This window comes from Capsicum annuum, chromosome 1 (assembly GCF_002878395.1).
Source record: "Capsicum annuum cultivar UCD-10X-F1 chromosome 1, UCD10Xv1.1, whole genome shotgun sequence".
NCBI lineage: Eukaryota > Viridiplantae > Streptophyta > Magnoliopsida > Solanales > Solanaceae > Capsicum > Capsicum annuum.
This window is the reverse complement of record NC_061111.1, coordinates 251,292,510-251,305,178: the sequence shown is the minus strand read 5'-3', so window position 1 is coordinate 251,305,178 and position 12,669 is coordinate 251,292,510. Positions and strand designations below refer to the sequence as shown.

Sequence of the window (12,669 nt, the reverse complement as noted above, 5' to 3'; positions counted from 1 at the left end):
CAATAATATGTCAAACTCTTGATTGATTTAGTATTTGATGTGAATATTGTGATTTGTGATAAAAAAAAATTATCTTCCTTGACTCTCAAAAAGCAAAAAATATCACATAAACTTAAAGAGAGAGAGTCGCATAGAACACAAGCACACACAAAAATAAATATTCAATAATCTTTCACATATAGTAAAACTAATTATACTACTAAAATTTCTTAAATGTTGTACTCCATCTAAACACTAAATCATCATCACTAATGACTCCAACAGTCAAATTCATAGCAAATAGTCTCCACCTAAGACAAGTAGAAATATGAGTGAAAAAAAAAATTAGTTCACAAGAATAAAGTCAGCATTGAAAGTTCTATTCATGGAATTTAAACATACAATTCCCTTGAGTCTTGTAATAAAAAACTACCAGTAAAATCAGCATCAAGTGGCCTGAAGATGTGCCTAAAAATGTCAATAAATCCAATGATTGGAGAACAATAATCATAACATTAAAATTAGACTTGTAAGAGTTGGAACATAGCATGACGCAAATATTTTAGGAACTAAAATAAACTTGTGTGAAAAAAATTAATGATGGAAGGTTGGAATATTATTTATGATATTGTTTGTGTTGAGAATTTATATTACTTTGGTGTAGGGAACAACATAGTATATTGACATCAATATGTGAACCTTACCTCCTCCGAGAAGGGCTATCATCCAAATAACCCCATCTATAAACATTATAAACAAAAAACATCGTTATAAGATTATGTTTAAGTTCTTTTTCTGCAAAGGACAAAAAGAACACATGAAACTTTTGAAACTCAAGAAAATAGTGATGATATAAAACATAATGTATGGTAGAATTTACCAACAACAACGATATATCCAGTGTAGTCCCATGAAGTGGAATTTGAGGAGGATAGAGTATACCAAGACTTTATCACTATCTCAACTCAGCGGTGAGGTAGATAGGTTGTTTTCGATAAATTCCTCACTCAATATAAAAATAGTCTAAAAAAGACATAATGAAAATACATGAGACATATGGTAGAATTTATCATGGATAAGAATATTCTGGTGGTAATCTAATATCAGTGGCAACAACAATATACATGTACACAAACATTTTATTCCTGCCTTTGTACATAAATCTATTATCAACAAATAATAGTAAAAATAATCAAATCACTGGAAAGACATGTTTGTCGAAACAGATGCTTCAAAACAAAACAAAAATAATTATAACCAAAATAAATTGACTATATCACATCCAAAAAAACGATTAGAAACGAATAAACTTTTTGATTGGATCTTATTGGATTGGTAGGGTTTTTTCTGATTGTGTTTTTTTATTGTAAAAAAAAATATAATTTTGTGGAGGAGATTTTGTGATTATAAGGAAAATTTAAGTCCTTGTTTTAACAGTACTAAAATATCATATAGGACACAAATTTTAAAAAGAAAATGTCGACTGAATTGTTTTTAACTTGAATAGTTATATTTCTTTTTGAGTCCTTGTTTTAATAGTACTAACATACCATATAAGACACAAATTTTAAAAGGAATATGTCGACTGAATTAATTTTAACTTGAATAGTTATTAAGTCCTTGTTTTAATAGTACTAAAATACCATATAGGACAAAATTTTAAAAGGAAAATGTAGACTGGATTTTTTTTTACTTGAATAGTTTTTTTTTTTTTTTTAATTTTGAGAAATTTAATTGGAGAAAAAAGGTGAGAAGACAATTTTGTCTAAAGCGGAGAGTTTTAATGATGGGCAAAAAGTTTAAATCACTATTCTAAGAGTATTCACACTTTTAATATATTATAAATATAGATATAGATTATAAATTATAGATTATAGATATAGATATAGATTGTATATATATAGGTAGGGTAAAATAGTAATTTAGTACATTCGTATTGGATTATCAGTTTACCTAATAACCCACTAAAAAAATCAAAACTGAACTAATAACCCGATTAAAAAATTTATAAAATCATTAAAAACGTTATCCAATAACAATAAATCAATAACATTTTTATCAATTCGATTTTTGCACCCCTGTTCATACGAGTGTTTTTCTCAAATCAAGAGTCTCTCAAAAACGGTTATTCTAAACAGAGTAAGGGTAATGTTTGCGTATAACTCATTCTCCTAAAATTATATAAAAATTGGAGAAAATTTTGACAGTTTTCTCAACTAATGAAAATTTTATATTTATGAGAAACAATACAACTTAAAAAGATTCAAATCAACAAAACTTTAACTTCATCTCAATAATTTCATATCGCATAAATAAACAAACCCTTAAGGGGTTGTTTAATTCATAAGATAAAATATATCAAAATTTATATTTGTTTGGTTAAAGATATAATTTATCTCATAATAAATTTATACTTTAAACTTGATGAGTGAAATAAATTAGTTTCTAAATTATAATTTTATGGCTATTATCTCAAAATAATTTTTGTTCGAGCCAATCGACCAAAGAATACAACTCCATATAACTTAACTACACCTCGTGTTTAAATCAAACCATATAACTTTGTCATGATTACGAGAAAGATTAAGATAAGAATACATGTTAATATAACCTATGGTTAAGTGACTAAACTGTATGTAGAAGACATGTGTCAAGTATTCATTGGTTTAATGTGAACATCGAAAGTATTACATGAGAAGTTTGCTGCAAATGTGAATAAAAAAGGTAGTCTGGTGCACTAAAGCTCCCGCTATGCGTAGGGTCCGGGGAAGGGCCCCACCACAAGGATGTACAACTGTACGCAGTCTTACCTTGCATTTCTGCCAAAGGTTGTTTCCAAGGATTGAACCTATGAGGCTATGACCTTCCGGTCACATGGCAGCAACTTTACCAGTTACTCCAATCATATCAGCAAATGTGAATGAAAATCAAAATGATCTCAGCTACCTTTCCTATCTTTTGGTTTTTGGTTCTCACTGACCAGCATAATAGCATGGAAGATTAGAAGTTAGCGCGGACGCAACACAAGAAAACTGATCACTGAGAACGGGTACATTTCACATATACTGCGAGCGTTGAAGCAGTCATCTTACTAATGCACGAAAACTGTGGGAGATTGAGCCATCGTGCTATTGTAAGTACGCGAACCATATGCCATTACAGGTACTTCAACATGCCACGACCCTCCACGCTGAGTTTGGTAGCTTGGAGTCCCTTCTTTTTTGGAGCTTTTAGTTGCTGCAGTTTCTTATTCATCTGTCAACAATGAATCAGTAGGTCATTGTTAGATTAGAAGCAACACTATGTAAGTCGAATTGAAAACTTATCCAGATCCTAGAGATAAAAATAACTACACCACGGAGGAGAAACGCCAAATCTATAACCCTTTTTCAAACTGTTTGGCAGGCTTTATTAAGCTGAGGTTCTATCGGAAACAGCCTCTCTATCTCTACAAGGTAGGGTTAAGGTCTTCGTAAACTCTATTCCCCCAGACCCCACAGGTGGGATTACACTGGATGTATGTTGTTGTTGTTGTTGTTACGAAGGAGATAACTATCAGTTAATATCATGCGATAAAAACAGGTTCCTAAACTAAGAGTTTGGAGGACAAATTTGTAGTGTAACCACACAGAACTCCAGCATTACATCAGTTCTGTGAAGCCAAAGGGTCGAAACACGCTAATTCAACATCAAAATTGAGCATTTTCATTTACCCCAACAGCTTGCTTTGTTAAAAGAACGTATTTCGTGTTTTGATTATTTCTCCTTGCTTGTGCTCAATGGAGTTAATTTAAATTTAAATTCGATTAGGAAGAGGCACAACACCTTCTGTCGGCGCTGGTCCAGAAACATTGTGTTAGCCCTCGCCCTAACTTCTTCAGGATCAATCTTGGATTGAGGCCGCACCACAAAATCCATTGACATTGCTTCAGGCCTTGTCGTAAGCTGCCTGGAAGATGACTGACCAGACTTTTTGCCCCTGCAGATTTCATTCGAGTTAAATCTTGAGAAAATTCACGATGCAGTGGGGACAGTGACGAATCCAAAATACCATAGCAACTTACTGTGCAAATCCAACCAAGTCAAGGTCATCGTCTCTAGACTCCATTCCTGAATCTTCACTGACAGACCTATAACAAGATAGCAAGAGAATATATTTTTTGGTAAAAAAAGCGAAAATGGAATATGCAGAAGAGTCGAAGAACTGAAGATATTAGATACCTTTTCATGGATGGCCGTCTGTACTGGGCAGCTGTTTTATCGTCATAGTTTCTCATGTCATCAAACCTTGTGCTCTTGTTGAATATTGGTCGACTCTGGATCAAACACAAACAATTGTCAATATTTATACATGCTGATACGTGCCTCTTCTGTACTTTTAATACGTAAATGAACTCTACAGACCGATTATAGGTCTAGATACAAGCCATCATCCGAACCAAAATAAACTTGTAAGAGTAGACAATGAGATGACAGTGACATGATGATATGAAACTCTTGTATAACATCTCCCAAAAAAGGCAGTAAAGAAGGAATACACTTCAAATCGGCATAACCTATCCTAGAAACAAAAGAAAAAAGATTTCATTTACCAGCTTTTAACCATGGAATAGGTCAGACTACCAAAGTTATTAGGCTGCAGAAAGTAGCAACCTTTCCTCTGTTGCTAAAAAAAGAGACGTGAAAGTTGAAGAGAATCGTTGCTTTACAGAAGCCGGAATAGGTTGCATGTCTACATCGTATCATTCAGACACAGAGATAATTCTAAAACTAATCCGGCAATTTAGCAGCCAACAAGGCCATTTGCATTCCAAAATACACAGAAAAGGTAAAATCCCAACCCACAATTCATTTCATATTTCCAGTACTTAGAAGAGAAAAGGGAAGTATGACATAGTTAACTCCAAATTACCCATTTGTCAACCAAATCCTTAGCAAGTTTACGGTTTGGTGTAATCTCCTCATCTGACTTCGACAGAAACATAATAACCTGGCATACAAGCAGTAGTCGATAATCACCCCCATTGTGGCATAAAGATAATTATCACATGATCAGTTCTATATACAATCAAACTTGCCTTTCCAAGACCACTCTTTTTCAGCACCTCTCTTCTATCAATTAGCTCTAGATCAATAGGATACTGCAGGATCAATAGTAAGTGTTGTCAAAATAATCCCATTAATGCAAGCAGAAATAGCAAACGTGAACCTCATAGCCACGTTCATACATCGGTAAGGATCTTTAGGATTGCAGAACGGATATTTGTATTGGGTAAACTTCCATCTGGAAGGGGTTCAAGCCAAATCTTTAAAAGTGTCAACACTCCATGCTCTAAAAATTCTTGCTGAAATTGTTTCCTGCAGTTGAAAACACAAAAGGAATGTACAAATGGCTCATAGTCCAGACTTCAGAGACACCAACAACAACAACATATCCAGTATATTCTCGCAAAAATGGGGTCTGGGGAAGACTTCAGAGACACCAATAAGACAAATTAAGTGACTGCCACAGAGCGCAAAATGAAGAAGTTGCTCACTTTGATAAAACTTCTACAAGTTGAGGAAGCTTTTTAAGTTTATTTATAGCAGGTTTTGACCGACTATTCAGTAGTGCATCTTCTTCAGCGGCAACTTCAAGATCGGCCATGACTCTTTCTACCTGCAATGCAATTTCTGCTGCACTTTTTTCATTTTTCTTTCTCTTCTTGCCACCCCTAAAGAGAAGCTTGATTTCCTCGTCCTCTTCTCCTTCAGCCTAATAGAGTGGGAAAACATCAAATTAGAACATTAGGCTTCAAAAGTGATCCAACTAAAAGCAAGAGTGGTCTCAAAGCAGCAGAGATGACATAAAAATTTTGCAAGCCTCAAATACAATAACACTGATATGGAAAGTGGACATTTAAAATAAAGCATTAGTTAACCAACTTTAAGGATAGCACATTCACCTGTAGAGCTCTGCTTGTAGATCTTGGTTCATCGTCGCTCGCATACCTGTCAGCTGGATCCAAACCACTATCATCAATGAAGTTATCATCATCCACTGTCTTGCCACCTTCACGGTCATCCTACAGAATTTCGGAAGCAACACATGTAAATCAAATGGAATAATCTTCATATTCAACTATGCAGGTTCTCTAAGCAGAAACAACAATCATTTTTCCTTTGTGTTTATGTTTGGATCTACGAACCCAAATATTTTTTCCTTTCAAGAAGTTAAATAGTTGCAAATCTATCGAGAAAATGATACAACTATAGTTAAGGGACCAATAACCTCAGAGTAACCACCGGCAACGGTGTCCCACATGTCCTTCATCTCCTGATCCCTCAACCTACTTCCCCCGGAGTAACCCCCATTCTTCCTTGGGTTAAACTTCTTTTCACCTTTCTCTTTTCTCTTCTCTCCACTTCTATCCTTCCCAGACATCTTCCTCTTCCCACCGCCTCTGGGAGATGGTGAAGGACCACCGCCATCAGACTCATCACCCACAATCCTGGTCATGTCATCATCAGTGAAACCACCATAAGCATCGTCATCCCTGATCCCAAAACCAGGTGTACTCTCTCTCACTGACGACTTCTTGATCAACCGCTTCCTGGGCTTCAATTTGTGATCGGATGTGTTATACAGGGGAGTTGGAGAGCGCCCTCGCTGCCTCTGATTCCATGCATCATCATCATCGAGATTATCAAGCAGGTTGCCATATTGCTCCTGATCGGATTGGAAATCCTCATCAAAGTTAACCAGTGGCTCTCCTTCCTCGTCCTTGAGCCTAAGGAAGAAACCGAATCAATTCATCATCACAGATTCTATTCTTCCTGCCCCCCAGAAAGGACCATATAATTCATTATGACAAAATCCTTATTCAACTCATCACCAAGACAAGACACCGAATTCAACAAACACAAACCTAATGGACGCATCAGCAAAACGAGACACCAATTCATCAAAAGAAATCCTTAATTCAAATCATTACCACAAAAAGGGGAAATTCTTCACAAACCCCAAATCAATTAATCATCGAAAAGGGTCACACAATTCATCAACACGTAAATGCTAATTCAACTAATCACCAGAATGGTCACACAGCTCATCAATCACACGCCATAATTCAACTCCCACCAAAAATGTTCAGATAATTTAGGCGTACAGACTCTAATTCAACTCATTACCAAAAAAAATAGGATCAATTTTACATAATGAGCCCTAATTCAACTCGTTGTCTGGAAGATCACACAATATTTGCCTAACACAACCTAAATCAACTCAACACCAAAAGAGTTCACACATTCATCAAAAGCAAACCACAATTCAACTCAACACTGAAAGGGGTCACACTACTCATTATATACAATTCATAATTCAACTCATCGCCCAAAATGGGTCACACTATTTCATCAGACACAAATCATAATTCAACTCAACACTAAAAGGGGGCACACTATTCATCAAACACAAATCATAATACAACTCAACACCAAATGGGGTCACACTATTCGTCAATCATAATTCAACTCATTACCCCCAAAAAAATGTCATAATTATTCCCAACTTCTCATCACCGTAAAGAGGACAAAATATTTGTCTAACACAAACCTAATTTAACTCAACACCAAAAGGGGGTCATACTATCCATCAGACATAATTCATAAACTCAACACCAAAAGGGGTCACACTATTCATCATACACAAATCATAATTTAACTCAAAAGCAAAAGTGACCAGACTATTCATCAAACACAGATCATAATTCAACTCAACACCAAAAGGGGTCACACTATTCATCAGACACAAATCCTAATACAACTCAACACCAAATGACGTCACACTATTGATCATACAACAACAACAACAACAAACCCAGTGTATTCCCACTTAGTGGGGTCTGGGGGGGGTAAGATGTACGCAGTCCATACCTCTACCTCTGATGAAGTAGAAAGGCTGTTTCCGAAAGACCCCCGGCTCCCGGCTCAAGTCACGAGATATCACACAAACACATAGTACAGCACAGAAGCAGATGACATAACATAGATACGGCACCCATAAGGAATATAAAACAGAGTAAAGCAGGAATGCAGGAATATAAAGCAGAGGAAAGCACACAGATTCGTAATAAACATGGAACACGGAACACAAAACACTGAATACGGAATCATAACAGGAATACACCCCCACCAATCAATTCCCTACACTAGCGACCCGAACTGGCCCTAATCCTCTGCCGTAATTCGCATCTTCCAGACCTTCCTATCTAGGGTCATGTCCTCGGTGAGCTGTAACTGTTCCATGTCCCGCCTAATCACCTCACCCCAGTACTTCTTCGGTCTACCCCTTCCCCGTCTAAAACCATCCAACGCTAGCCTCTCACACCTACGGACCGGGGCATCCATGCCCCTCCTCTTCACGTGTCCGAACCATCTCAATCGTGCTTCCCGCATCTTACACTCCACTGAAGTCACACCAACCTTCTCCCGGATAGTCTCATTCCGAACTCTATCCCCTCGGGTCAGTCCACACATCCAGCGCAACATCCGCATTTCTGCCACCTTCATTTTTTGGATGTGGGAGTTCTTAACTGGCCAACACTCCGCTCCATACAGCAAGGCCGGACGGACTACCATCCTATAGAATTTGCCTTTAAGCTTGGGCGGCACCTTCTTATCACACAGCACCCCCGATGCGAGTTTCCACTTCATCCATCCCGCCCCAGTACGGTGCGAGACATCCTCGTCAATCTCACCGTTACTCTGGATCACGGACCCGAGATACTTGAACTTATCCCTCTTCCCTACCTCCTGTGCTTCTAGCGTCACTCCTACCTCATTCTCCCGCCTCACGTCATTAAACTTACATTCCACATACTCTGTCTTGGTTCTGCTCACCCTGAACCCTTTAGACTCCAGAGTTTGCCTCCACAACTCTAATTTGTCATTCACACCCCCTCGAGTCTCATCTATCAGGACTACATCGTCTGCAAAAAGCATACACCACGGCACCTCCCCTTGGATACGCCGCGTCAACACATCCATTACTAACGCAAACAAAAAGGGACTAAGAGTAGATCCCTGATGCAATCCTGTCAGGACATTGAAATGCTCTGAGTCTCCTCCCGCCGTCCTCACCTGGGTTTTCGCTCCCTCATACATATCCTTAATCACTCTGATATATGTCTGCGGTACTCCACTCACCTCCAAGCATCTCCAAAGCACTTCCCTGGGGACTTTGTCGTACGCCTTTTCCAGGTCGATGAACACCATGTGCAGATCCTTCTTCCTCTCCCTATACTGCTCCACCAACCTCCGTACCAGGTGGATTGCCTCCGTCGTCGAGCGGCCGGGCATAAATCCGAACTGGTTTTCCGAAATAGACACTATCCGTCTCAGCCTCACCTCGACCACTCTCTCCCATATCTTCATAGAGTGACTATTGATCATACACAAACCATAATTCAACTCAACACCAAAAAGGGTCACACTATTCATCAAAAACAAATCATAATTCAACTCATAGCCCAAAAGGGGTCACACCATTTATAATTCAACTCATCACCCAAAAGGGGTCACAGAATTCATAACTAAACTCAACACCAAAAGGTATCACACTAGTTTGGACGCACCTCGACTAACTCCACAGGATACCTACCACCTCCCACCAGCAAAAGGGGTCACACTATTCATCAGACACAAATCATAATTCAACATAACATCAAAAGGGGTAACACTATTCATCAAACACAATGCATAATTCAACTCATCACCCAAAAGGGTCACGCAATTTATAATTCAACTTATCACCAAAAAGGATCACGCAATTCATAATTCAACTCAACACCAAAAAGGGTCACATCATTCATCAAACACAAATCATAATTCAACTCATTACCTAAAAAGGCTTAAGTTGTCATAATGAGCCCCAACTCGTCATCACCAAAAGAGGTCACACTATTCATCAAACACAGATTATAATTCAACTAAACACCAAAAAGGGGTCACACTATTTATCAAACACAATTCAAGATCCAACTCAACACCAAAAGGGGTCACACTATCCACAAGGCACAATTCATAGTTAAACTCAACACCGAAAAGGGTCACACACCAGCCATCAAATACAAATCATTGTTCAACTCAACAACAAAGGGGCCACACTATTCATCATACCCAAATCATTATTCAACTCAACACCAAAAGGGGGGCCACACTATTCATCATACACAAATCATTATTCAGCTCAACACCAAAAGGGGGCACATATTGATCATACACAAATAATAATTCAACTCAACGCCAAAAAGGGGTCACACTAGTTTGGACGCATCTCGACTAATTCCATAGAATACCTATCACCTCTCACCAGCAAAAGGGGTCACACTATTCATCATACACAAATCATTATTCAACTCAACACTAAAAGGGGTCACACTATTTATCATACACAAATCATAATTCAACTCAACACCAAAGGAGGTCACACAAGTTTGGATGCACCTTGACTAATTCCACAGAATACCTGTCACCTCCGACCAGCAAAAGGAGTCACACTATTCATCATACACAAATCATTATTCGACTAAACACTAAAAGAGGTCACACTATTCATCATACGCAAATCATAATTCAACTCTAACATCAAATAGGATTACACTACTTTGGATGCACCTCGACTAATTCCACAAGACACCTGCCACCAGCAAAAAGGGTCACACTATTCATCAAACATAATTCATACTCATCTCCCAAAAGGGTCACACAAATCATGATTCAACTCAACGCCAAAAGGGGTCACACTATCATCAAACACAATTCATAATCCAACTCATCTCCCAAAAGGGTCACACAATTCATAATTCATTTCAACACCAAAAGGGGGTCACACTAGTTTGAACGCACCTCAACTAATTTCAAAGTATACCTACCACCTACCACCAACAAAAGTGGTCACACTATTCATCAAACACAATTCATAATTCAACTCAACACCAAAAGGGGCCATTAGTTTGGAGACAGCTCGACTAATTCCACACGATACCTATCACCTCCCACCAGCAAAAGTGATCACACTATTCATCAAACACGATTCACAATCCAACTCATCTCCCAAAAGGGTCACTTAAAAACAACAAACACACCAATAAAAAGGGCCAAAACACAAACCCCACAAGATCAAAAACGAAATAAAGACTTAAACCAAACCCATCAAAGAAGAGAAACTTACGTATCGTTATCATTACTCATTGTGACTGCTTACTTCTACTTAGATAATGTACACAGACGAAGAAGCTACGTAGATTTTTTATGTAATTTTTTCCTCTTTAGAAATTTGGCGGGAAATGGAATGGAGGTTTCTTGGGGAACAAGTGTTGGAATAACTTCACATAGTAACAATTAAGCGGGGAAAAAAGGTTGATTTGAATTTTTCTACTGTCAATTTGATTAATTTTTAGAAGTAAATTTGATTGTAATGATTTCATATTTTATAATTACAATTTAAATAGTCTAAAATTATACAGAAAGTATTATAAATTGTGATTTTTTCATATCGATATGGAATAAATGTTTTGCGGCGAACAAGTGATGGAATAGGTTAATAGACGTAAGCATAACCTTTAATGTGGCTTCAGCTCGCATCTACGCCCTTCGATTTTAAATGTGCACGAGCAGACACTTATATTTGCATTAAATTGAACAACAAGACACACACGTTTTATGTGTCATCTACGTGGCAATTTGCAGGAGATTGCCATGTAGATGTCACGTAGAATGTGTGTGCCTACTTGTTCAGTTGTATACAAGTTTAAGTAACTGTTTGTGAACACCCAAAGTTTTGGGACATAAATATCAATTGCGACCAGATTGAAGGGCATATTTATGTAATACGCCAAAAAAGGTTGATTTGAAACTTTGTCAAATGTTCCCTCTGTTTTAAAATAGTAATTATTACGTTTTTCATATTGAGAACTAATTTGACGAATTTTTAAAATTAAATTTGATCGTTTGATGCGATATTTCAGAAGAAAAAGTTTGATATTTGAATGTTAAACTAATACAATAGAAACAAGTTGAGCTGCCGTAAATATGCATTATCGAAGGATATAAAATAATTCCAAATCATATTCCCATAAAGAACATACAAGAAAATTAACATAAAAATTACAAATATTTGTCTTTATTATTTTTTATATCTTCATTTACCTTTGATATAAGATATTCAGCTCTTAACCACTAAAATTCCACCTTGATAATTTATAATATTATAATGTTGCATATTCATAAGCTAAATATTTTTTTTTATTAAGGTATATTAGCATATAGAGGTTGATGTGGTATTTTGACATCAATATTGATGATAAAATAGAATTAATAATGAAGTTGTATTGTTCAAAATTCATATAGTTTTTTTTTTTTTTTAAAAAAAAGATAGTGTGATTGTTCATTTATTGAATTTCTGTTGAAATCTAAGGTATGAAACAAACTAATTTAAGCTTTAAAGTTTGAAGATATATTTATCAGAGGTTTAAAGTAAAAAAATAAAATTATTTTTATTGAAATAGTATTTTTTTATCTTCAAAGTTTATGAAAAAATCTAAATTATTTTGCTCAATGTTGTTTGACTCTTTTTCGAGTGATGAAGGTTCATGTGCTGTAAAATTTGTCGTTAATGAATAAGGTATATTTATGTGAATATTATAGTAT

At 36.6% G+C, this 12,669-nt stretch overlaps 1 protein-coding gene across 1 annotated transcript; it reads right to left on the bottom strand.

Annotated features, from left to right (window-relative positions):
* Positions 1-2,444: 2,444 nt before the first annotated feature.
* On the bottom strand, positions 2,445-11,390 carry LOC107857386 (protein IWS1 homolog 1-like). The gene is made up of 11 exons (XM_016702270.2): positions 11,192-11,390; positions 6,251-6,749; positions 5,925-6,044; positions 5,517-5,734; positions 5,208-5,337; positions 5,058-5,120; positions 4,892-4,969; positions 4,201-4,295; positions 4,044-4,109; positions 3,805-3,958; positions 2,445-3,234 (listed from the first exon to the last, which is right to left on the bottom strand). The coding sequence occupies exons 1-11, from the start codon at positions 11,209-11,211 to the stop codon at positions 3,136-3,138; spliced, it is 1,542 nt and encodes a 513-aa protein (XP_016557756.1). The 5' UTR covers positions 11,212-11,390; the 3' UTR covers positions 2,445-3,135.
* Between the last annotated feature and the right edge of the window lie 1,279 nt (positions 11,391-12,669).

What these genes read in the sequence shown, in the direction of transcription:
- LOC107857386 (XM_016702270.2), bottom strand. Translation starts at nt 11,211, where the DNA reads ATGAGTAATGATAACGATAC. An exon ending in ATGAGTAATGATAACGATAC is followed by an intron (nt 6,750 to 11,191) that starts GTAAGTTTCTCT and finishes TTTCTTCCTTAG; the next exon opens with GCTCAAGGACGAGGAAGGAG. An exon ending in CTTGTAGAAGTTTTATCAAA is followed by an intron (nt 5,338 to 5,516) that starts GTGAGCAACTTC and finishes TTTCAACTGCAG; the next exon opens with GAAACAATTTCAGCAAGAAT.